The sequence below is a fragment of the Rhagoletis pomonella genome, unplaced genomic scaffold (assembly GCF_013731165.1).
Source record: "Rhagoletis pomonella isolate Grant_MI unplaced genomic scaffold, Rhpom_1.0 Rhpom_scaffold_00002, whole genome shotgun sequence".
Classification (NCBI taxonomy): domain Eukaryota; kingdom Metazoa; phylum Arthropoda; class Insecta; order Diptera; family Tephritidae; genus Rhagoletis; species Rhagoletis pomonella.
This window is the reverse complement of record NW_023458556.1, coordinates 72,815,008-72,841,339: the sequence shown is the minus strand read 5'-3', so window position 1 is coordinate 72,841,339 and position 26,332 is coordinate 72,815,008. Positions and strand designations below refer to the sequence as shown.

The following is a 26,332-nucleotide window of genomic DNA, read 5'->3' as shown; positions in this document are numbered from 1 at the left end:
AACTCTGGTTGATCTTAATAGGTCTGACGCGAATTCTCACCATCCGATTTAGTGCAGCTCAGACATCAACACAAGAAGCGAGTCACTCTTAAACTTTATTCTAAATGAAAATTTATGTATATGTAATGGGGGGAGCGACCCCACTTTTTTAACAGCTAGTGGAGTAGAGGTTTTAGATATCATTCTGGCCTCTTCTGATATAATGTCCCGTATATCTGGCTGGAGAGTCCTTAGTGACCACTCCTTGTCCGATCATCGGTACATACAATTCGCTTTGAACGAAGCGCGTCCTAAACACAAACCTTACAGGAATCTCAGGAGAACTAACTGGAACTTCTACTGCAGAAAATGCTTCCGCTTGTGCCCGTGAGGGGCGGGACCTGGACTGAAAGCGAAATTGACGAATTAATTGGTGTGTTCACCACCTCGTGTAAAAGGGCAATTGATATGTCTTGTCCCCTGAGTTACCACAAAGATAAGAGCAAACCGCTCTGGTGGTCGGAGGAGCTCTCCGATCGTAGGGCCTCGAGAAAGAGTAAATCAGCCTCCGATTCGGCACTGTATAAGATTGGGCTTGGGATATATAAGTCCGATATTAGGAAAGCGAAGCGGACTTCGTGGAGACTGTTCCGTGAAAGCGTGGAGGGCAGTCTGGAGTGTTCAAGGTTTAGGCAAGTTCTCTCTGAAAATCCCGCTCCCCAGGGATACATCAGGGATGAGGGCGGCGGCTGGGCCATAAGCAGCGAGGAGTCTCTTCGGATGCTCCTTGAAGCTCATTTTCCCTGCAACCCGGATCCGGGAGGGATCCGGTTAGAGACGTCGATCCCCGAGCCAAAGGAGGGGGAGTCAAATGGTGTTCATTCCCAAGGCGGGTAAAGCCTCTCATGTATCACCCAGGGATTTCAGGCCGCTAAGTCTCTCCTCGTTTCTTTAGAAGACGCTGTAGAGGCTGATCAATCTGCATTTGAGGAGCGGGATCCTCAGGGAGCGCCTTTCCTTGGATCAGCATGCTTATTGCAAGGGCAGGTTTGTCGAAATGGCCTTACACACGGTCGTTGAAAAGATTGAGCAATCCTTCTCGCAGAAGGAATTTGCGGTCGGTGCTTTCCTTGATATCGGGGGGGCTTTTAACGAAAATATTGAGCAAACCTTCTCGCAGAAGGAATTTGCGGTCAGTGCCTTCCTTGATATCGAGGGGGCTTTTAGCAATGTTTTGCCAGAGCCAGCCTGTAGTTAACTCCCTAAATAAACTAGGAGTCGGAGTCACCTTGTCAGGATTATTTACCGCTTGCTTAGCAATAGAACTGTAGCGACAGAGTGGGGCAGCGCTTTAATCCGGAGGTGTGTGAGTAGAGGTACCCCGCAAGGGGAAGTTCTATCGCCGTTGCTTTGGGTCGTTGTAATCAATGACCTGATGGTGGCTCTGGAAAGCAGTGACTGTCGGCTGGTTGCCTATGCTGATGATGTAGTATTGATAACAAAGGGAAAGTTTCCGGAAACACTGTTTGAGCTTATGCAGGGTTACTTGAGCTTGGTTGAGAACTGGGCTTTTAGCTGCGGGCCGGGTGTAAATCCCAGTAAAACGGAGCTTGTTTTCTTTACTAGGAGGAATAAGATACCGAATTGCCGTCTTCCCTCAATGGGTGGTCTTCCTCTAAGGCTCTCTGACAGGGTGAAGTACTTGGGCTTGATCCTTGACAGTAAGCTTTCCTGGAAGCCCAACTTGGAGGAAAGAGTCAAGAAGGATACAGTACCACGCACTGTATTGTTGCAGAGGGGCCATTGGCAAGCGCTGCGGCCTCTCGCCGAAGGTAGTGCATTGGCGTTATGAAACTATAATCAAGCCAATCTTATTATTTGGGGTACTCGTCTGGTGGAACGCACTTGACAAGGCCTACATCGTTAAGCAGCTGGAGAAGGTGCAAAGAGCTGCCTTAATTGGAATCAGTGGGGCACTTCAAACCACCCGAACTCTTGCGCCTAATGCCATGTTAAATGTTGTGCCTATAGATATAGCTGGCAGAGGGGTGGTCTTCAAGTTCACCTCACGCTATGGGCGCTCCAGAATTCTAAGAGACTTCGGGTTCCTACCGCTCGGACAGACCACTGAACGCCGGTTCTGGGTCAGAATGGATCTCTTACTACTCACATTCCGGCAAGGGTAGACTGGGAGGGGTGCAGTATCTGGGATCGAAGACCTATAAACTTATTTACAGATGTATCGAAGCTGGATAGGAAGGTGGGCGAAGGTGTCTTCTGCGAAGAGCTCTCCATCAACCAGAAATTTAGGTTACCGGATCACTGTAGTATTTTCCAGGCTGAGGTGGCCGCGATAAAAGAGGCTTCGGATTGGTTGCTGTAACATCTGTTAAGGAGGTAAATATTTATTTTGATAGCCAAGCAGCCATCAGGGTTCTTGGTTCCCTGACGGTGCGTTCGAAAACAGTGAGGGAGTGTTTGACTTCCCTAATGACCGCGTCTGATTATTTTGCCATTAAGCTTATTTGCGAAATCGCTGGCAACTGCATGGCTGATGAGCTTGCAAGAGAGGGAACTCTCGAGGAATTACTTTCGGATAGGGAGGATCCGGGGGCTCCGCTGACCTCGTGTGGTCTGCTTCTGGACAGACGGGCGTTTATTCAGCTGGCAAAGACCTTGGAGTGCAAGGTGGCAAAGTCTTTCTGACCACGGGTGGACCGGGGGCGGTCTGGGAGCTCTTGAGACTAAACAAGCTGCATCTCTCACTATTGGTGGGAGTGCTTACTGGTCACTGTGTGATTGGTAACCATGCTCTAAGGCTGAATGTCGCGGATAATCCTTACTGGACCAGCTGCATGGAGGATGATGAGGTGGAATCATCTCAACATCTGCTGCACTGGTGCAGCTCTCGGGAGTGGACATCAGTCGACTGAAGAGCTTCGTCGTGAGCACGGAGCGTTTCTCTGGCAAAAAGCCATAGGTGTCCTCTTTCTCCCATAGCTTCCCCCTCTTTTCCCTACCCTCCCTGCGACCCTTTTTCCCACCCCCCTCTAAAGGCATGACAACGGACAGCTTAGTCGAGTCCAAGTGTGCCTCCATATGCGGAGGCAGCCCGCTTACCTAACCTACTAAAATATCGCAGTTTTCGTATTTCTGAAAACTACCGTTATTTCTCCCATTTTCAATACCAACCTACCTTGGATAAAGGGCAATCTACATAACAAATTTCGTTGAGATATCTCATTTTTGCTCAAGTTATCGTGTACACGGATGGACGGACAGACAGACATGGCTTAATCGACTTCTCTTTTCATTCTGATCATTTATGTATACATTTGTCTATATCTATCTCGATTCGGTTTGGCTGCTACAAACAATCGTTATGTGAACAAAGTTTAAATACCTTTGTGCACAAGTGCGCTCGGGTATAAAAATATTAAGCAGTTTTATAACTCATTAAATTTTTGTGTAATAGAGTACAAGTTTTGTGTGGAATTGATGAATTTGATTTGACGTCGTTTCGAGTTCGCCGAAATAGGGACACGATATCGAACAGAAAGTATCGATATGGTACTCATTTTATGTATCGCTTTAAAAATATCGGGTACCCATTAATATCGGAATAAAAAGACTCGATATTCCAAATATCGATACCAAAATCCAAAAAATTTTACTGAATATAGGTCTTGTATATAGGCTGCTGTGGTGTAATGGTTAGAAGTGCGCAAAGCTTGAAAATGAAAAACAGCTTCCCATTAAAACAAAATCGCCGTTCAAAGTCGACATAAAACTGTAGGGACCGCTTTTGTGCCCCAACATTAATAGCCCGAACACAATGCAAACGACGAGCTACCGACCACAGTTGTCAAATTATTTTAACACGTACTTTTATGTAGATAATTATTTTGGCGACGACCGGGCTTAGCGACGACTGTGGTTGTGGCCAGATTAGATCTATTTCTATTTTTCCAGCCACAGATAAGGTTCTGCCTCTTCTTTTATGTCAAACTCATACAAATTTATGATGTCGCTGCCCCGTTAAAAAAAATCATGTCGTCATCGGCAAAGCGTTTAGATAATGAAGGTAACAAATTGGAAGCTGTGACCCGTAAAACACCGAAGTTGCGGGTTCAAATTCCACCACATGCAATCCTAACTATATTACAAATTTCTGCTCTATAAAGCCCAATTTATATCGGGAAGAATTGTTAATAACATTATCCTTGTAATGTGAGTTTATGACATTCGATACGATACTAGGGTTCTGGTACTCGATTCTAAAAAATATCGTTTTAAAACTATCGAGTAGAAAATATCGGTATCGAATGACAAAAGTATCGATATGGTATCGTATCGTATCGAAATTCGTGTCCCTACGCCGAAACGACTTCACTAAACCCACTTTGTAACGACTTCGATTCGATGAAAACAACGAAGTCGGAACAGCGTTGCGTTTTATATGGAAAAAATCACTTCATTTCGACGTCATTTCGATTCAACCTAAACAACTTCACCAAACCGACGTGGTAACGACTTATAGAAATCGGTTACGTGATCAAAAGTTATGCGGTACATACATAAAAAAAATATATTCCGACGAATTGATAACCTTCCTCCTTTTTGTGAAGTCGGTTAAAAAGATGTCGGAACGACGTTGTGGTTTGTATGGTAAAAACTACTTCGTTTCGAGTTCACCCAAACGACTTCACCGGACTTACGTCCTCGCTCTGTGGTAAATTGGGTAAGTACAATGTATGTATGTATGTGTGTACTTAGCCAGCAAAAAATTCGAAAATCGATCAGAAAAAACGAAAAGAAGGTGGACGACGTGCGGATTTTTGTCCGTTTACCGATTCCATTTTCAGATAATTTGACGTTCCGATTTCCCACTAAAGAAACGTATGTTGAGACAACTACCGAAAATTATTTGGCAAGCGGTTACTTTTTCGGCTGTTTTTTCTGAAATTTGTCTGACTGAATTTTTCAATACGCTTTCCTCCTGCACTTCACAGATACTTTATCATGGTTCAAAGAAAATAAAGTGAAATTAGGAAGCGCCTGACGGAATTCGAACCCGGCACCTTCTGGAAGCTAACAAGTAGCGGCACACTTCTCTGCACGCTCAACCACTGCCGACTACGCATGCATGCTTTCAAATGTTTAGCTTAGATAAATAAAATACAATTATTGCTTTCAAATAACGTCATCTGTTTCGAACATTTCGAATGTGTTCCGGATACGAAAATGAATGATAATTGTAGTCGTTTTCTATTCGTTTCCGGATACGGAAAATTGTACTAGACTGCATTGTCGGCAAAATTTACGTTTCTTTGCTGGCTGGGTAATTGATTTTAAATATACTAATGCAAAGAAGAGGGTAGTTGTTAGGCTGCCTTGACCTGGGCCAATGTCTGCGATTGACTAACAAACAATTGAATATACATACATATGTATGTACGTAAATTGGAAGTAACTGTACATACATATGTATACGTATATACATATTATATTGTGCAAAACACGTGTCGCAGTCATGACTATTGCAGGGTGTTTCATATTCGAAAATTTTTACCAATTGATACTATAGTTATAATTTATGTAGAAACGTGCTTTCGTCGACGTGCTTGTTGTGTTAATAACTTAACCCTTGTGTTAATACCCAAATTTTCTTACGTTGTCTAGCACCCGGGGTACCCGGGTACCCACACAGTATTTGTTTTACTATTCTTCACACATCCATTTTGCGGACTGAAATTTTTTTGCGAATATAGATTAAATTAAGAGAATTTAGTAAGAAAAATTTCAAAAATAGTATGTGAGTCCCCTAACTACATTAAAATACATGCACATGTGCTATCGCAAACAAAGGCACAGGCGAAAATAAATGTATGTATGGACATTGTCTTTACATCTAGATATGTATGTCCCTTTCCAAACACTTGCTTTCATGGAATTGTACTCTTGTTGGTACTTTGAGAGAAAATAAGCCCTACATAGAAAACATAATGGGCCGCAAAGAGGGCCTGGGAGCAGTACCTGGCGTATTTGGTGTCCATGAAAGAGTAACTATGTGCTTATACGTACCAAACCGAAATAAACCCGTAATTATGCTATCCACATTGCATTGCGATAAGGCTGTGAACGATGATGATAAGAAGACACCCCATATTATATCTTATTATAATAAGTATAAAGCTGGCGTTGATACCATGAACCAGATGGCTAGAAGATACATAACGAAACGGCGACTTTTGCGATGGCTTTTAGCGATGTTTTTCAATATAATAGATATTAGTTCACTCGCTTCATATCTTATTTCCTATAAAAAAGTAAGTAAGTTAAGTACCTCGATACGGTTACTTAAGCGAATATAATTACTGATGTAGTTACATCTTCTTGTTAACTTACATAAATACTTGATTAACAACATTTAATGAAGTATACATAGTTTAAACTCAAAATCGTAGCATTATTTACACACATGAACAGGTAAAGAAAAACTTAATAAAAAAAATATATATAGTGCAATGGTATGTAATTTTTACAAGAATTACATTGTTTAAAAAGTCGAAGTTGGACATATCATTTTGTACCAAATTAAAAATGATTTTGTTTGGCACTTATGTGTATTTATTAATTTTTGAGATTTTTCAATCAATTAAAATACAGTTCATTCCCTAACTAATACCATATAAACTTAAGATTTTGTAGAACACTTAAAAAAGATTCATCATAATTTCAAACTTTTTTCTCAGAAGTGTTTTTTCAGTATACAGTTTTATAGCCCATTCAATTTTGGTGCAATAATGTGCAAGTTTCAAGTAGCTAAAAATTACTGTTGATTTTCAGAATTAGTTGGGTACCTAAGCGGGTTTCACTGTAATATAGTTATTTTTACAAATTACGTGCGTATAATAGAAAAAAAACTACAAAATAGGCTGCCGGAATTATTTGGTACCCGGGTACCCGGGTGCTGGTACGGTATATCTACTTACGGTGACCATATTTATGAGAGCCGAATACGGGACAAAAATAATTGTTCAAATTTTTTCCACAACAGCTACAGATCTTTTTCAATGATCCTAGATGTATTAGCCCTGAAATGGTATCCTTATAGTAACATAACAAATCTGTAGGATAATTTTCTCGAGATTTTTACCCCGTAAAATTTGTTACATTTTAGTATAATAAAGTGCAATTTTAACTCGCTAAGGCTTACCATTAATTTTTGGAATTTTTTTTTCGTTCGACCATTTTTTAAAACAGCACTTTCCACTCGCACTTGCACTTTATAATACGCAATTTTAATAAATTACAAAAGTGCAAACCAAATTTTTTTTCGAAAGATTCTAAATATAAAGATTGAAATTTTAGTGAAACCTTGCAGAACTAATTTTTATAGTTTTTGCACAAAGTTGAAAATTTGTATTATATGGTAAAATAAATAATAAACATTAAATAAACCAAGGAAATATAGCCAAAACTTACTAAAATGTCGGGTCCTAATTCCTGTTTTGGTCACTGTATGTATGCCTGAATTCGAATCACAGGCATTCAAATTAGAAAATAATAACTTAAAACTGGTTCAAGGCATGGAAATACTGAAAACGGGACAAGTACAGGGCATTAAAAGAAATACAGAACATTTGGCGTCCCGTATAAAATAAGTAAACTAACAGGACAATGGGTCAAAAAAGGGGACTGTCCCGTATAATACAGGACGGATGGTCACCGTAGGTATACTACATTTCAAGTCGATTATTTTTTTGATAAATAACACAATTTTTTTACTTTCAATTGTCCAAGTTCCTTCATTTAAGCTAAATAACGACGATCCGGAGGATGGGAAAGAAATGTCAACTAATACTCGACTTGTACGGAAAAAGGTCCTGTTGTGGGTACCCCGGTACCCGGTTATTAACACAAGGGTTAAATAGGCACTTATTTATGTATAATTAGTGAGATTTATATTCGCGGTGTATATATCAAAGTATCGAAAACTTCCCCATTTATCTTAGTATTCCACCTTATAGTTTTTCTATAAATTGTATTCGCAAACAAAACAGTACCTTTTTATAAGATTAAAGTGTAATTGATTCGAACATAAACAAATTTAATATGCAATATGGGGAAATCCGAATACTGAAAAGAGCATGCAATTCCAATTCTCGCATTTATGTATGTAAAAAAGTCAAGCCTTTTTTCCCACGTATTCGGAAAATCTGATTTTCCTGTATTACCTCGTGAAACAAAGCTGTAAATAACCTTACTTTTGGGCACTATGCCTTTAAAAAGAACACCACAATATCGCTTTTAAAAAAATCTGAATAACCATAGTTTTATGCTCTATATCTTTCAATTAAATACCATAATATCGGTTTAAAAAATCAATATTTTAACTGCAAAAAGAGTACCGTCCGTAACGTAACGTCCCGAACGAACATACATATGTATACAATAATTTTTGAGTTAATCCGACTTTTAGATTATTTTTATAATACATTTTGTTAACTTCATTATTTTCTCTTCAATGTAAACTTTTCGCTTATTCTCTAATTACCGGATCCGGTCCGGATTGTTAGGGAACGAACCTTATATGCAAATTTACATATTTTACATACATAGTATGTATGTAAATACATATATGTATATACATTAATACATACCAACATCTGCATGTTCATATATCTTCACATACATACTAGTATATATGTACATATGTACATTAGACCACGTCAAAAAGTATATAAAAAATCCTGCAATGCGACAAGAATAAGACTAAAATTTTAGCATTTGGTATAGCAATGATCTTCCATAAATCCCTCCTTTCTAGGACAGTTGTAAGAAGTCCAGCATCGAGCCTTTATCTTTCCCATAGGAATTACACGTAAGGAAATTAGTTCTTTCCTTTTGAGGTCAATGTAATTTTCTAGGATAAATGAAAACGCTCGAAGCTGTAAGAATACATTGCTTAAATGTCATGTATTCAATGTATTCTTACAGTTGTTTCGAGCGTTTTCATTGATCCTAGAAAATAATATTGACCTCAAAAGGAAAGCACTCATTTTCTTACGTATAATTCCAATTGGAAAACTAAAGGCTCGACGCGGGACCTCTTACAACTGTCCTAGAGAGGAGGGATTCATGGAGGATTATTACTATACCAAATGCTGAAATTTGAGTCTTATTCTGGCCGCTTTGCGGGATTTTTTATTTTTTTTTGTGACGGTCTAATGTACATAAATACATATATGTACATTAAATTTCCAAATCTGTAAAATTAAAATACTACTTTTTTCTGTGCTGTACTGTGTGTATTGGTCTTTATACCCGAGCGCACTTGTGCACAAGGGTATTATAACTTTTTTTTATTAAGGACTTTTTATTCTATATTTCCAGAGAGAAAAACAGTTGTCTATCGGCTTCAGATTGAATAGCTTTTTTAATTTCTTTCTTTCTTCGAATTTGTACTTACATTTTTTTATTGTAATTATAATGAAATTATTGGGAATTAACGCTTTAAAATTTTAACTTAATTTAGACGTGTGTTGAAAATTTAGTAAACTGCTTACTCACCATCTTAACTTAGTAGTTAGTTAACGCTAATTAATGAGGCCAAATATTCAATAGAGGCGGCTGTAGCCGCGTGGTTTGAGGCACGTACTACAACTCCGCAAAATCTAGGTTCGATCACTGGTCCGAACAACATCTATAATAGAGTAAGTTTTTTCTAACAGCGATCGTTCTTCGAACGGCAGGGGCAAACCTACGAGTGTGGCTGACTTCAAAAAAGTTTCAATTCAAAGTTTGGAAACTGTTATACTGCGGTATTCAAACTGTTTGTATATGCAGAGTTGCGACTCATTGCAACCATATACATTGCATATTTTAAATATTCAATATAGCAATGAATTAAGATAGAAATATGTAATCTTACCCTTCGACGTCGGCCATTGTTTACTTCGAAATGCCATCAAAGTATCAATTAGCATAAGGCCCGTCCACATAGACCTTTGGCGTTGCGTTGGCGTTGGCGTTGCTTCAACAGCTGACTATGAATACATGAATTCAAATGCAGCCGTCCACATAGCCAAAATTCGACAACGCTCACGCAAACACAAAGCAAAAAGATGGCCAACTCTCAACTTCTCGCGTGCGTCGCTCGTCAGCTGTTGCAAATAAATAAAATTATGTGAAATATTTTTCCTTTTTAATCAAGTGCGGGCAAGAAATATCGTTTTTAATGCAATTATTGATATGAAATATTAATTTATCTGTCGTTAGTATATAAATTTAGTGGCCCAAGCATACGCTGCCAAGCGTTCATTGTAGCAAGCATACTTTAAACGTGCGTTCTGTCAAACCAACGCCAACGCGAAAGTGCTATGTCCCTGCAAAAATCGTTGGACCATGTAGTCCATTTGTGGTATATTGGAGTACTTACAAAAGTGTTCCTCTGTCATGCTGTAGCGGACCAACTCGTGTCTCGCGCCAGCTTATTCTTTGTTACCCGATAACTGCTCGTGTTTTAACGAAATGTGATTGAAGTTGAGCATTTGAAAGCACATTTGCATGTCTGGCTGTAGCTGAACGTGTAGAGATGCTCGCTGTTAGTTGTGAGCTCCCAGCATGTTCAGGTTCAAATGCCGTCAGAGGAACATGTAATTTTTAATTTTTGTCTTGGTTTTTATTAATTTCGAAAAAGCATATGAGAAGTGAAGAACAAAAGCGTGTACAAACGAAAAAATATAACGATAATGTCATTGGAGTATGTTGGGAGTAGTTTTGTGCTACTCTGATGTAATGCAGAGATGGAGTATATGGTCCTGCCCTAGGACATCGCAATGTTAATTGGACCATATTTTTTATATGAATTGTGGTTAATTTTGGAGTATTCCTTGGTCCTTAGGGAGTACTCTTTACACGTATGCATGGAGTAGTCGCGATTTTTGCAGGGGTGGACCGGCCTTTAGCGATGCGCAGTTTGCTTTGTGTATACGCATCGATAACTTTTACGATACATTTTGGGACATGCCACATCGTCAAAAATTGCACATTTGCATTTAGGAATGCGTGACTTTGTATAGTTGCTTTGCAACTGACGTTTTGGAACTCAGCCTGTATTTCTGCCTTAAAATACCTCGCCTTAAAATCTATTTTTCGTTGGAATGTGAGTGTTCCGCAGGCCTTTACTTATTGTGGAGTAGAGGTTTACGCCGGCGGCGCCGACGACGGCGCGTCTGGAAACGCCGGCATTACTGCCCATAAGGTAGATTCCAAAGAGCCATGAGGCCACTAATCTTATCATGTCATATCGTAAGCGTTAGGCATTCGCCATGCCAATTCAGATTATAATTCTATTTATTTCATTATTAAATTAGTTTTAAATTTAAATATTGTTACTTCCTACTTGAATTAAAATTTTGAGGGTCTGAGGTATATCCATACATACATGGTGCTCTATGTTCTCTATAGATCCGTATGCACTATTTAAATTTAAAGAAATAAAAAAATTTAAAAAGTTAAGTTATTGGAGTAATTTATATCGCTATTAATAAATTTTTGTAATAATCTTATCTGCCGTTATGTTAAATTACGGATTTCTTACTATTTTTTGTGGGTTTACAGTTTTACTCATCAACTCCCAGCAGAGCAGGCCTTTTCGACCCACTGTTTAAAAAATGGCTTATAGATGGTTAAAATTTCCACTGAAATATTAAGCGCCAAATTTTCCTAAGGATAACCGAAAGTAATGAAAAATACTACTAATTTCCACCAAGAAGGGGGAACTTTAACCCTGTGTAGAAAACATTGCGATGCGATGGAGCAAAACCTTCCTGGGGGTTGACCACCACTTGTGAATGCTAACATAATTTTCACACAGCCAACTAGTACCCCAGAATAAAATAACTTACTTATTTAAAATCTGTTAAAAAAATATTCAACTCTTTATTAAAGAAAAAATACACAGAATATCTTTTTTTTTTGTTTTATCTCCAATAATTGAGGGGTTAGATGCAATAAGGGCACTTCTGTTAAAACTACTTTCTGAGATATTATCATTCAAGTTTTTTGTTGTATGATAACTTTCTTGTTGTTGTAGTAGTATGTAAAAAAGGAATATTGTTGTGGTATTGAAAAAAATTTTTATATATTCTCGAGTAGTAGTTCCTTCAAGCAATGTATTTCAATGTGCATTCATCATGAAAATTTTGTACAAAATTCCTTAGGCGCCGAACGCCGCCGTCGCCGCCGCCGCACAGTGTGTTATTTGCATATTCTAGAAAATATTAATTAAATAATTTCATATCGCCAAATTTCAAAACAACGTCAAAAATGTTTTTAGAAATGCCTGATAGAGACGAAACAATAACAATTACAAAAGTTAAATGAAAGTGTACAGGATTTGATTTGTAAGATTATCAAGCGCAGTAAAATTTAAACTTGTATATTTGAATCTGAATCTCAATGTTTAAGTTGCTGGTGTTATGTGATTTAAGCAACAATTGCTAAAATACCATTTTGGTCTTATTTTTTATACCCGAGCGCACTTGTGCACAAGCGTATTATAACTTTGTTCACATAACGGTTGTTTGTAACAGGCAAAACGAATCGAGATAAATATAGACAAATGTATACATCAATGATCAGAATGAAAAGAGAAATCGATTAAGCGGTGACTGTCTGCCCGTCCGCCCGTCTGTCCGTCTGTACAAACGATAACTCGAGTAAAATTTTAGATATCTTAACGAAATTTTGTACGTGCACTTCTTTCGGGCGTAGGACGGATGGTATTGAAAATGGGCAAAATCGGACAACAGCCACGCCTACCTCCCATATAACTGTAATTTTCAGAAATAGGAAAACTGCGATATTTTAGTAACTACTGAAGATTATTCACTCAAAATTGACATTTACAATAATTTTTAGACGAAAAATAAGAATATTATAAATTTTTGGAAATGGGTGTAGCCACGCCCACTTATGGTTACATCTGGTGGAGTGCAATACGGCCCGCGGAAATAACGCCCATGGGCTTTATTTCCTAAAAAAAGAAATAAAGCCCGCGGGCGTTATTGCCTTCTCGAAAAAGAAATTAAGCCCTCGGGCTTTATTGCCTTTTATAGGTGGGCGATATTTCCCCTTCGAAATGGAAATAACGCCCATGGGCTTTATTTTTCTTTTTTCTCTCAAGAAAACGGTCAAGAAAAAAATTGCTATGATTTCCCAAGGAACTTTGACATCTGATACTTCACAGCCTGTGACAGCCTGTTGCCTCACTCTTTCCTCAATAAATAACCCCACGTCTCCATTTTCTACTAAATGTGTCTTAACAACTGTCAAATTTCTGTTTTAACTTTGTCCCGCTTTCTCATGCTGTCTTAACATATCACTCTCAAAATGGCATCAAGCCAATCAGATCGATCCGTACCCAATGTAGATGGTGCGGTAAAATGAAAACTGAGTTGCCAAACTACCAAATGACAGCTGATGGTAAGAAATTCGGCAAGACAGATATGGTTTAACAGTGGAAATTTGCGGTCTCCATCTGACATTTTCTGTCTTAACACAGCTTTTTTCACAGAACCTGTAGAAGGTGGAGACGTCGGGTAATAGAACGGGCACACATATATATATTTCTGTTGCAAACATGGGTTGCCTTGTGCTCGTTTTTCACAAAAAACTCTAGAAAACCGTAGAAGAAAGCGTAGCAAATTTTTTAAGAACTGCGTACTGCTTTAAGGAAATTTGACTCAAGAAAATTTCTTAGCCATTTCTTGTACGTCATTTTATATGGAGTTTTTGTTTTTCCAGAGAGCTCCATACTGGCCTTAATAATAATTCTTCATTTTTTCGTCCACAGGTTCAAATTCTCGGCGCCATTTCAATCTTTTTTTATGGAATTCTGCAAATATTTTTGAATTAGACCTCAGTCTACCTTCAAATAGAAGAGTGTGAATGAATGAAAAACATTCAAATTATTCAAACCTATTTTGGTTATAGTCTTTTTCTACAAAACAATTTGTTCGCATTGGGAAAATAAATAAGCACCTTACAAGGTAATCCATGTTTCTTTCCGCTTTTAGTACCAAAATTGTATTCATTACCAATGTCATATACTAGTAAATCACAAAATACCTTCGATGACACCCTACGTGGTGAGTTGCAAAATAATGTGCCGCCGAATTTATTTCCGTGCGCCGAAATACTCTGAGCAACTGCTCTGCATCTACGTACCTTACTTTGCAAAGCGGCTAAGAAGTATGTCTGATACCAAATGTAGATTCTAAATTCCTACTTACATCAAGCAGTCACGCCTTTGTTAAAGTAAGGGAGATTCGGCAGGACCGCCGGGTGAAGTGTAAGTTGCCGGTAAAGCAATGCACTTATGTGTCGTCAACACATATGTATATCAGAGCCGAATTCACTCAAATAAAAAAAAAATAATAATTAAGCTAAACCCCTTCATTCGTTTTGTATATGAATAATTCATATGCTGTTTTGAATGAATTCATGCAGCCTTCAAGTGAATATGGTGCCAATCATTAGCGCACACAAGGGGTGGGTTTTGGGGTTCAAACCCCCCCTAAAGCTAATAACCTCAAATACAATCTGTATCTTAAAGCTAAGAATCCAGCTCTCAAGGAAATTATAAGAAATATTTATTATAATTTCTGTTGCTTGAAAAAACGCTTTGCTTTTGCTGTAAAATTTTCATGAGGGAATAAATATACGAGCATTTTTTTCTTGAGAGCTGCAAACTGATTTAAGAAATTTTGGTAGAAGAAAATTTCTTTTCCATTTCTCGTCCGTCGTTTTATATGAATTTTTCGTTTTTCTTGAGAGTTCAGTTAATTTTTTCGGTATTTGAAATATTAAAAAAATTTAGCAATCGTGAAAAATCACCATCTCTATCGAAAATCAGAAATCGAAAAAATGAACATAGAAGTGCAAAAATTCATGGAATCAATAAATTTATTTTTACTGACTCTTTTTTAAAATTTTTTATACCCGAGCGCACTTGTGCACAAGGGTATATTAATTTTGTTCACATAACGGTTGTTTGTAACAGCCAAAACGAATCGAGATAGATATAGACAAATGTATACATAAATGATCAGGATGAAAAAAGAAATCGATTAAGCCATGTCTGTCTGTCCGTCCGTCCGGGTACACGATAACTCGAGCAAAAATTGAGATATCTCAACGAAATTTGGTATGTAGGTTTCACTTAATCCAAGGTAGGTTGGTATTGAAAATGGGCGAAATCGGACTGTAACCACGCCCACTTTCCATATAACGGTAATTTCCAGAAATACGAAAACTGCGATATTTTAGTAACTACTGAATATAATTCACTCAAAATTGATATTTACAATAACTTTCAGACGAAAAATAAGAATATTACAAATTTTTGGAAAATGGCCGTAGCCACGCCCACTTATGGTTACATGTGTATATCTTGGTAATCGCTGCTCCAATTTCTTCCAAGCTTGGCACAGTTGTTGGCGTTGATACAGCATACTAAATGGCTGAAAATTTTAAAAATCGGACAATAACCACGCCCACATCCCATATAACGGTAATTTGCGGAAATACGAAAACTGCGATATTTTAGTAACTACTGAAGATTATTCACTCAAAATTGATATTTACAACAATTTTTAGATCAAAAATAAGAATATTATACATTTTTGGAAAATGGGCGTAGCCACGCCTACTTATGGTTACATGTGTATATCTTGGTAACCGCTGCACCAATTTATTCCAAACAGTTGTTGGCCTTGGTACAGCATACTAAATGGCCGAAAATTTAAAAAATCGGACAATAACCACGCCCACATCCCATATAACGGTAATTTAGAGAAATACAAAATCTTCGATAAATCAGTAAATATTAAAGCTTATTTATTCAAAATTGATGCTTGCAACAATTCTTTACCAATAAATACGTTTATGGTAAAATTTTGGAAAATGGGCGTGGCACCGCCCACTTATGATCACATGTATGTATATCGGTAACCGTTCTACCAATTTGTACCAAACTCGGTGTGGTTATTGTGCTTGCCACAATAAGCAAAACGTTGAAAATTATTGAAATCGGACTAAAATTACGGCCGCTTTTCATATAACATATAAATTTCAGAAATGCTTGAAACTTCAATATTTCGAAACTGAAGGACGCTAATTTACTCAAAATTGATACACCCTGGCTTACCATCTAGCGGTAGGTTTCGGAAAGGTGAAGAAACATATATTTAATACTTGCGCCGGGTATTTAATGTTCGGCTCCACCCGAACTTAGACTTTCTTACTTGTTACTAGGTACTTTTGAAAGTTGAGCGCATCTTGAGTTTATAGAACTTTTTATTAAGCAAGTAGTTTTTAAGGAAAGGACACAACCGACTTCAATTCTCATATTCAAATTTAGGGGTACCGTTAATTTCTTCATGATCCAATCATCGGATCTCTAAAACAAATTACGGGACGACCTTGAGTTACTATCTTTCTAATAAAAAAAGGATTATTGAAAACGGTTCACGTGGTCCAAAGTTATGTATTCCGGCGAGATGATAACCTCCCTTTTTTTTGAAGTCGGTTAAAATCGTTTGAGTTCTGTTAATCTGTAAATAAAGTGCAGTTTATGAATTTTAAAACGTTAATTTATTTATTACATACTGTACATAAAACTTGCATAAATGTATATTAAAGAGGGTATTATCTGGAGCAAATTTTCAGTATTTTCCGGTGATATATCTTCAGATATTATCTTCCGATATTATAAGCAATATGGTTTTGTGGCACAATCCGTAGAGCTGATTTATTGATGATTATGTGTTGTATGAAACGCTCAAGTTTTGATTTTTTTTTTTAATCATAAAAGAACAAATTTCTCTTGACTGTGACGTAACTTCGAAAAATGTTTGGCGCCTTTAAGGTATCTTACTACCCTTCCCAAATTTCCACATTTATTTTGTATATGCATAACCAGAAGATAATTTAAGTATGCTATTTAAAGTGAAGCCATTCTAAAAGGGCTAGAAAAAGTGCTTCCCTGTAAGGCTCCTAGAAAGGGTTTTCGTATTTACAATTACGTGTATGCTTATATTATTTAGCAGAACCTTATTGCCGATCTCCACAGGATACAATTTATTGCTGTCCGGCTGTCATTTTTGTTGCCAGATATAAGTTATATCAGTGACATTTATGTGTGTTTTTTTTGTATCTGGATAAAAGTATTTGTAAGATGGCTTCTAACTAGTATTTTTTTCTGGATTTAATCAGTTGAAAAATTTATTAAATATGCTATCCCACATACATACAAGTACATAAATAATAACAAATATTTCAATAGAAAACAGCTAAATTAAAATATCAATAACGTTGCCACCACGAAGTGTTCGCACAAATGAAAATGTAGCTGGCAAACTACCAATTGTCGGCAATAGTTGGAAAGATATAAACTCTGATACATATTACTCTTGAAGAGGAATGAGCGGTTCCCATTGGCAATTTATATTCTGACACATGTATCAAGATATAAACTTTATCCTGTAGAGATGTTCAGTTAAATTATTTCCTTAAAGAAGTATGATTTTTACAAATTAAAAGAACAGCTTAAACAAAAATTCTCCAAAAGGCCTTCTAAAGTATGTCCTGCAAAAGCACTTCTGGAAGCTTTTCTTTGGGTAGCGAAACCAGAAGCCCTTCAATTTGTGCCCCTCCATACAAAAACCGGAGAAAGAAATTACTTTAATAAATACCTTTCGGAAGCGATTTTGCTCCTGAAATTCTGGTTAGTATGTAAGACCCCTCAGCCGCGTACCTGTTCACTTGCACATTTTGACATGTGCCTGAAGATAGAAACTTAAGATTTCAACCAGATACAAACTAAAAAGAAGAGGTAAACTCACCAGATATCGTTCAACATGTTAGAAAAAAGGTTTCGTTATAGATTTTCGATTACTAATAACAGAAAGCTTAACATTTTTTTATAGCAAAAACTGTCAAAAATGAACTTTATTAATAAACCTGGACAATTTGCTTAAACCAGAACTAATCCTGGAAAACCAGGACGTCTGGCAGCCCTAATCTAACAGCAAATAAATTTTTAACAAAAGGAGACAATTTAATAGCGATATATAGATTTTAATTATGAGTGTTGGATGCAATCCTCGCTGCTCTACTATATTTTTGGCGAATCTTTGCACTTTCGACGCTTCTCGATGCTTTCCTCGCCGCCTCACTATGTGCTTACCCGCAAGGTGCCGTAAACTGTATTTCTCCTAAACCACTTCTACGCTTGCTATGCAACTTTGCAAAGATTCGGGTCCGACTATTAAATCCATCGATTTCCGTGAAATCTAAGAAAATGCTATCATTGAATCCGAATACGCTACGCTACGAGCGTAAATTCGAAATTCGTAGATTGCCACTATTGAATCTGTTCGTAATGAGTTTTCGTGCAGATCTTCTTCGACAAGTTTATGACGTAAGTAGGATTCAATCGATACCACTAAGGTATCACTCTAATGAGTACTTGTACTCAAAAGACTGAAAGTATCGATACCTACAAAGTATCGGCAAAGTATCGAGTACTTACTGGAATTGTTTTCATCTTCTCTTTCGAGAGATACTTCCCTTTTTTGTTGTAAAAGGTCGTATGATTACGTCTTATCATGGTTTAAAATATTGTATGTCAAAATCAAATAAAAAGCCAATATATTTGCAGGTATAGAAAACGTATATATTTAAGTTGTTTAGTAAGAATACAAAATAATTATTAATTAATATTTGTGGCACATTACCAAGGAAAAGTATTGGTTATAATTTTTTCAGTCATATGAGTGTATAGGTCACCCAATATGGATAAGTTTCGGATTTTTATTTTTCTTTTTATTTTCAAATTAGTTTTATTCACTTTTTTTATAAATAATATAGTTCATTCCATAACAAAAACCTTGTTAATCCAAGTTTAAAACTTTGTACAAAAATTAAAAGCAAATCAACAAAGTTTCATCAAAGAACGTAAATAATAAGAAGGGACAACTTGTGCGTTCTATTTTGCACTAGTACGTTTTCATCAAAATTCCACACTTTTTATTCTGAATAAAAAGTGTTTAATTTTGGTGAAACTTTGATTTTCTTTTAATTTTTGTACAAAATTTGCAACTTGGATTTAAATGGTTTTTGCCATAGAATGAACTATATTTTTTATAAAAAAGTAACAAAAATCAATTTGAAAATAAAAATAAAAATCCGACACTTATCCATAAGGTCACCGCTATAAGTATACAGCGCACTGCATCATTTACAAACTATTTATGAAAAAAAATTGTATTGTTTCCTTTGGTACATTGCTGAGGAACAATATTAGTTATAATTACATATATGACTTCATACAAGTATATTATTCACAAAATATTTATGAAAAAAATAGCTTTTGGGGCACACTGCGAAGAAACAACAACTTTTCTAAATGCTTTCCAGACAAGCGATTTCTACTTTCTCTACTACATGACCGCACTTTTCGCGAAAACTCTAATAACGGGCGTCATTTGTTGAGTTGCCGTTGCAATGATAAAAGTAGTAGAAATTACTCTTTCGATACCAAGTACTTTTTTTCGATACTTACTCGATACCGAACAAAAAGGTATCGAGTAAAAAAATACTTGGTATCAAAAGAAAAGTATCGAGTATTTACTTGTATCGATTGAACCCTAGACGTAAGGATGGAGTTTAAAATTGCTAATCTTAAAAATAATCCATCAAAGGATCAACGAGGATAGTGGCAAACACTTATTAGAATATTGAGTGGGTTAAAATTTTATAAATTAAAATTCATAAATATTGTCAAATTGATAGCAATTTTTACGCATTCGATTATGTGGACTCTATTAAAACGCGAGGTTCAAGTTGTAAAAACGTACATGTCACATAACATAAAACGGAACTGTTTGTTGTAAAAATAGTTTGCATCTAAATCGCGATATATATGTATGTATGCCTACACTTTCTGATCTATTGATATTTAATTAACGTTACTGTTATTAAACCTTTGACAAACTGACAGAAATGATCTCGCATTTGAAAGTATGTGCGTAGTTTAACTTTGTCAAGAAATGGACCTAATTCACGGAATAAGTTTTCTTATGTTTTTCACTATATCTGACATTATACAAATATGTACATACATATGTATATTAATAACACTTCCACGATTTTTTGTTGAACACGGTAAGTGGTTCAGATTAATCTCTTTTTATAGGCAAAAATGTAGCCGAGTGGTAGTTGAATACATACTTTACTAAATACATATATACATAGGCATGTACTATATTTTTATTTAATTTATCATTTTATTTTTTGATTTATTTCATTTTATGCTTTGTTGTTATTTTATGGTTTTTATTTAGTCTCATTTTGTTTTCCGGTGTTGACGGTTCTTTTATTTTAGTTTCCAATTTATTTTATTCTAATTTACTTGATTTGCTTACATTTTACATTATGTTGTTTCAAATTATTTTTAAGTTCGTTATCAAAAACAAAAGATTTGAAGATCTGGACACCTTGTATCTTAACTTACATATGTTTATGTGTATACTATACCTAAGTATATCCTAAACTGTTTTTATTTAATTACATGCATAGATACATATTTTACTTCATACATATACTTACATATGTACATTTATGTTAAGAACCTAATGCATGTTGTAACACTTCCGGGTCGGGTGACTTTAAAAACAATGCACTCGTGTTATAACACATATGTATATAGGTATATGTATGTAAGTACATACATAGTATGTATGTACATATTCAATGTCATTTATACATAAATAATGTGTAAGTACTTATGTATATAAGTAGGTATTTAGTTTTTATACCATAAACATCGACTAACGCAAATGTGACAATTGCAAAATGCCTGTGAATGTATGAGAGTGATTAAAAGTCACTAATTTCAGCAATTACTTACAACGTTCGGCGGCACTCTCAGCACTACAGTCTTTCAGCTCGAAGCTACCAAGTTTTGAACGCATCTCCATGGTGCTTTGAAAATTATTGTATGCTTGTTATAAGAGTTGGTACTTTGTGTATATTTTTGTTGTAGCTGACTGTGCAAATAAATTCCTATAACTATTTTAACTGAATTAGCAATTAAAAATATTTTCAGATATACATATTTAGTGTACGGTAGCGCGGCTATAGGTATTTTAATTTGTTATCATCAATTAAAGGTACCTATGCAGCTGTTCTGACGAATTTTAACATTCCACAATATCGTGATATTTACGAAACATACAAACAAATTGTCATATATGCATGTAAATATAGTTGTATGTATGAACTTATATACTTTACAGACTGCGTGTTTTTATTTGGTTTTAAAATTGAACGTTTTTTTGTGTTTATTTTGTGTGTTACAGATGTAAGTTTGCTTACGTTGACAGAGATTGTTCACAAGACGGCAGATTGACGCAACAGATATACATATGTACAGGCGATTATCAAAATTAAGTATTCTGTTAGCACTCACAAAAATTTGTCTGGTACAATATATCACACTTCAGTCCATATTTTTCTTATGGTTGTAATTTTTTTTTAAATCCGTAAGTGGAAAATTAAGTACAAAATTGGCGATTTGTTTATTTCCTATATTTTGTTTAATATTGTTCACCCTCTGCTCGATAATACTGGCAGTGAAGACGTTGTTTTCGTTGTGGCGAGGTACATATTTATTGAAGCGAAAGCGAAGACAACGATGGGCACAGTTTGGCCCGTTTTTTATTTTTGCTCACTTCGATGTTCTCCGTTGGCCTCTACGAAATTGACTGAGCAGTGCATCCACCGATGGTGCCTAATATACAGCACTATATTGCGAAAATTCGTTGGCAAAAATGAGAATTCGAACCAGGGTAGCCACTCATTTTTGAGAATTCCTCCATTTCGACCATGAAATTCCCCGATTTTTCCCGAAATCTCGTAAAATTCCCCACCCATAGAGATCTTCTTACTTAAAAAAAAATAATGTATTTTGATATATTACTGGCCTTTCTGTGTATTTTATTTTTAAATGTAATTCATCTATGTATTGATAAACCAAACCAAGCTTTTATAAAGTTAGTTAACAAATAAAGAATAAAAAATATTTATGTAATAATGTACATAACATTAGGGTGGTCCAAAAACAGTAAAGTCGGAATTGTAATGCTCTCACCCCCTAGGATTGTTCTTTATCGAAAAAAAGTATACCGCTATCTTTTTATTTTGAAATGAAAAAATATTTAGAAGTCGCTCAAAGCGCTGAAAGTTTTCCATGTATTTTTATATGGGAAAAATAAATTTTTTCGTAGAAATGGTATAGAATTCTTGAAAGTCAATATTTTTCGATCGGAAAACTCTGGTTCTCTTCAGGAGACTTTGAAAAATAATACCCAACTGTTTATTTAACTATTTTTTAATACTACGATTTTTTATTGGTTGCCCCATTGCATTTTTGGGGGTTTTTGACGGACCTATAAATTATAGTTGCAATGAAAAAATGGTTAAATAAACAATTGTGTATTATTGTTGGGAATCTCCTGCAGAGTTTTCTGGTAGAAAAATATGGATTTTTAGCTATTCTATACCATTTCTACAAAAAGTTGTTTTTTCCCCATATAAAATACATGAAAAACTTTGGGCGCTTTGAGCGACCTCTAAATATTTTTTGATTTCAAAATAAAAAAAATAAGGGTATATTTTTCGGTATAGAACAATCCTAGGGGGTGAGAGCATAAAAATTCCGACTTTACTTTTCACATGCATTTTTGCGCCACCCTAATGTACATAAATGCAGTGGTCGACAAAATTTTAACCGTACCAATTATTACTTTTTTCTTTAATAAATTTGATCTATTTTTTATAAAAAAATAGTCCATTCTTTAACTAAAACCGTATAAATCCAACTTTCAAACTTTGTGCAATTTTTAAAAAACATTCGACAAACTTTCGTAAAAATTTCGAGCTGTTTAATTAGATTTTCTAGAAGGATTTTGAGTAGCAGTTTTGTAGCCCACTCAATTCTAGAATAATAAAGTTCAAGTTTCAAGTGGCTAAAAATGTTCGGTTTAGGATGATTTTGCCGTAGTTGTGGCGGTTTTCTTCCATATAAAAATGAATTATGTTTATTCGTTTTATACATAAAAGCAAATGGGACAAAGAAATTTCTAAAAAAAAAGCAAGGGTAATTTTTAGTAATTTGAACTTTATTATAATAGAATTGAACGAGCTGAAATTCCCCACAAAAAACGGTCCCCCCCGATTCCCCACGCAAACTGAAATTCCCCGCAAAACTGGGGAATTCCCCACGAGTTGGCTTCCCTGATTCGAACTCACAATTCGCACTTAGCAACCGCTCGGTAACACCAGCAACGCCAGCAGAACGATGACACCAAACAAGCACTGGTGGAGAAAATTTCGCCTGTATTACATACATACCAACATATGTATATATGTATATGTATGTATGACATACCACAAATAGCTTTCTGCTGAGTTCGTTTGATGGGTGGCGCTTGCACACCGCTCAATGGTAGATTCATTTGTTGTTCCCTTGTACTGGTGCTTCGGGAACCACTTGATGGTTCTTTGCAGCGCCGTGGTGTTGTTTGCTGTCGACTATGAAACTCAGTTCTCAGTACACCACAGTGGGAGAAATGGTTAATTTGGCGGCGTTTTAGTGAAATTTTAAATTTCGAATGCCGCCAAATATCTTGATTTTTTGTCAACTAACAAAACGGATTTGATGTTTTTGTTTTTTGTGTTTATTTTTTGCTGCCAATATTTGCCCAGCTGAGAGCGTTCAAACTTAGTATATGTTTCAGCAAGTACAGTACTTATTTTCCCGCTTTTTTGCAGTACAAAGTTTGTATACAGAAAACATTTTGTATTCAACAATTTTTATGGGCTTGAGGCCGTTTTTAGTGAAAACTTATTGTAGAAAAGCAACAATAATTTGAAAAAATGGTAGAAGTGATAGCTACTTCGGAAATCACCACATTTTCTCATCAGACCTCTTTCAGTAGGATTCGAACCGACGATCACCACTGACTCAGCCAGTTGCCTACGCACTGTGCTAAGTTTGCCTTGTTAATTCTTGTTGCTTATTTCCACTATTTCACTTTGCTAAGCCAACTACAATCAACCGCAGCTATTCCGATGTAATTCACTTGATCATGTGGTTGTTGGTTTTGTTGGTTTTGTTGGTTTTTGTTAAAATTTTTATTATTAGAATGTTTAACTTTTTTTTAGGTGCGCTCGTCCTTAAGTTGTTTGTTTTTGTTATTTTATGGCCTTATAACAATTATATTCAACAATTTTTATGAGCTTGAGGCCGTTTTTAGTGAAAATTTATCGTGGAAAAGCAACAATAATTTGAAAAAATGGTAGAAGTGATAGCTATTTCGGAAATCACCACATTTTCTCATCAGACCTCTTTCAGTAGGATTCGAACCGACGATCACCACTGACTCAGCCAGTTGCCTACGCACTGTGCTAAGTTTGCCTTGTTAATTGTTGTTGCTTATTTCCACTATTTCACTTTGTTAAGCCAACTACAATCAAGCGCAGCTATTCCGCTGTAATTCACTTGATCATGTGGTTGTTGGTTTGTTGGTTTTTGTTAATATTTCTACGCTCGTCCTTAAGTTGTTTGTTTTTGTTATTCGGTCGGTTCGAAATATAAAAATTTTTAAAAAATTATTACACCTAAAATTTGTTATTTTTTCGAACAATACACATTCAAAATGTGAAATGCTTATTGTGCTGCCAGCGCGGCATTCAACTTTGTCAATGCTGTCTCTGCGGATGTCGGTGTTGGAGTGTGACTGAACTCAAGTTCTGCGTATGCATGTTATGTATTACTAATCCTTTTATTCACTCAGCACATTTTTTATTGATAGCGTTCACGTAATACATACCAAAAGCGCAGTTACCCACGGACGTAAAAACGGGGAACGGGTCAGCTGACGCGATCCATCTTATGGGGGCTGCGTGCTAACAAAAACTCAACACCGCCTGCCCGTGACGTAGACCACAGTGTATACAGTAATAAACCTTTTCGCAGTTTTTCACCAATTGGTCCCCGAAGAGTACGTTTTGCGCGCACAGCAACACTTACTGTGGGGAATTTCGCCTCATGACTAGAAAAAGATCTTTTCGAGGATAAAATATATATAGTTGTGTTATTTATGAACAAAATGTAGGTTAAGTATAGTATGAATGCTTCATTAAGAATAATATCAATAGTTAAGTAGATAATTAAAGCTTGTGTTTCTATAAACTGGAAACTCACATTGTATTTCTTATTACAAAACGTGAATTTTGTGAATTAATCAAGGAAAACTCTAAGTTTTCGAATATATTTAAGTGTTTATTCCAAAAAAAAACAAGGTTTGTTTAATTATAGAGACTTCAATACCTGCCAGCGCATCCGCCCAGACAGCTCATTAAGCACACCCAAGTTTGAGCGGAACTCCTCAAAAACACTTAACATAAAGTATAGAATGTCATAAATATGAATCATACACACATACAATAGCAATTGCTATAAATCGCTACCGTATAAATTCAGGATAAGCATTTGCTTGGAGACAGCGGTGGTTAGGGTGGTCATAAGTTCAGCCAACATATTCAATGGTCAATTGCCCGGAGCTGCTCCAACATGATGAGTAGATTTTAGTGAGCCTCACATGTCACTGCCTCTGGCTACAATCTGGATATCTGAATATTGGAAAATAAACAGCAGTTATCTCTTTAAAATGATAAGAGAAGTGTTTGTTTACAAAATTATCTGTGCCACTCTGCCATAGTACGGTTGTTGCTCCCTTTCATACCACAGTAATTTTGTTTGCAACTCTGAATCAGCAAAATTCATGCTCCTTCTCATGATTTTACCACGAGGAGTACTCAAAAAGGTTTATTACTGTATATACTGTGACGTAGACCTTGCTTATCTCTCTTTCTATCAACAGCAAACTTGATATGTTTCTACAAACATATGTACTTACATGTGCAAGCGGATATCTTTATTAAAAGTATGTTCACATATTAATATTATCTCAACTAAAGCTCGTTTTTTAATCACCCCGTTTACACAGGCAAACCTCAGATTATTAGCCGTCAAATTTGTTGTGCTTGTTATTCTCATATCTGAAGGAAAAGTTATGTTTCTTCTCTGTGCCACCGTGATCACGTTTTTCTGCTATATTAAGCAATATAAATATATTTTAACTTAACATTTTATTAAAAATACCTTTACAAACCTCTTTTCCTTGCTAGCGTCCATTTTTGTTTACTTCTACAT

The 26,332-nt window shown here is 36.0% G+C and overlaps 1 protein-coding gene across 2 annotated transcripts in view; it reads right to left on the bottom strand.

The window, feature by feature from the left end:
• The window catches only part of LOC118734040 (synaptic vesicle glycoprotein 2A-like), an 89,848-nt gene extending 68,022 nt beyond the window's left edge, over positions 1–21,826 (bottom strand). Inside the window, exons 1-2 of one of the 2 annotated variants that reach the window (XM_036463732.1) lie at positions 21,229–21,826; positions 20,963–21,123 (exon numbers count right to left, since the gene is read on the bottom strand). In XM_036463732.1, the coding sequence (XP_036319625.1) occupies positions 20,963–21,032 (70 nt within the window). In that variant the 5' untranslated portion in view covers positions 21,033–21,123; positions 21,229–21,826. The remainder of the gene's footprint in view (positions 1–20,962; positions 21,124–21,228) is intronic. The other variant, XM_036463733.1, reaches the window with a different exon arrangement.
• Positions 21,827–26,332: the final 4,506 nt, after the last annotated feature.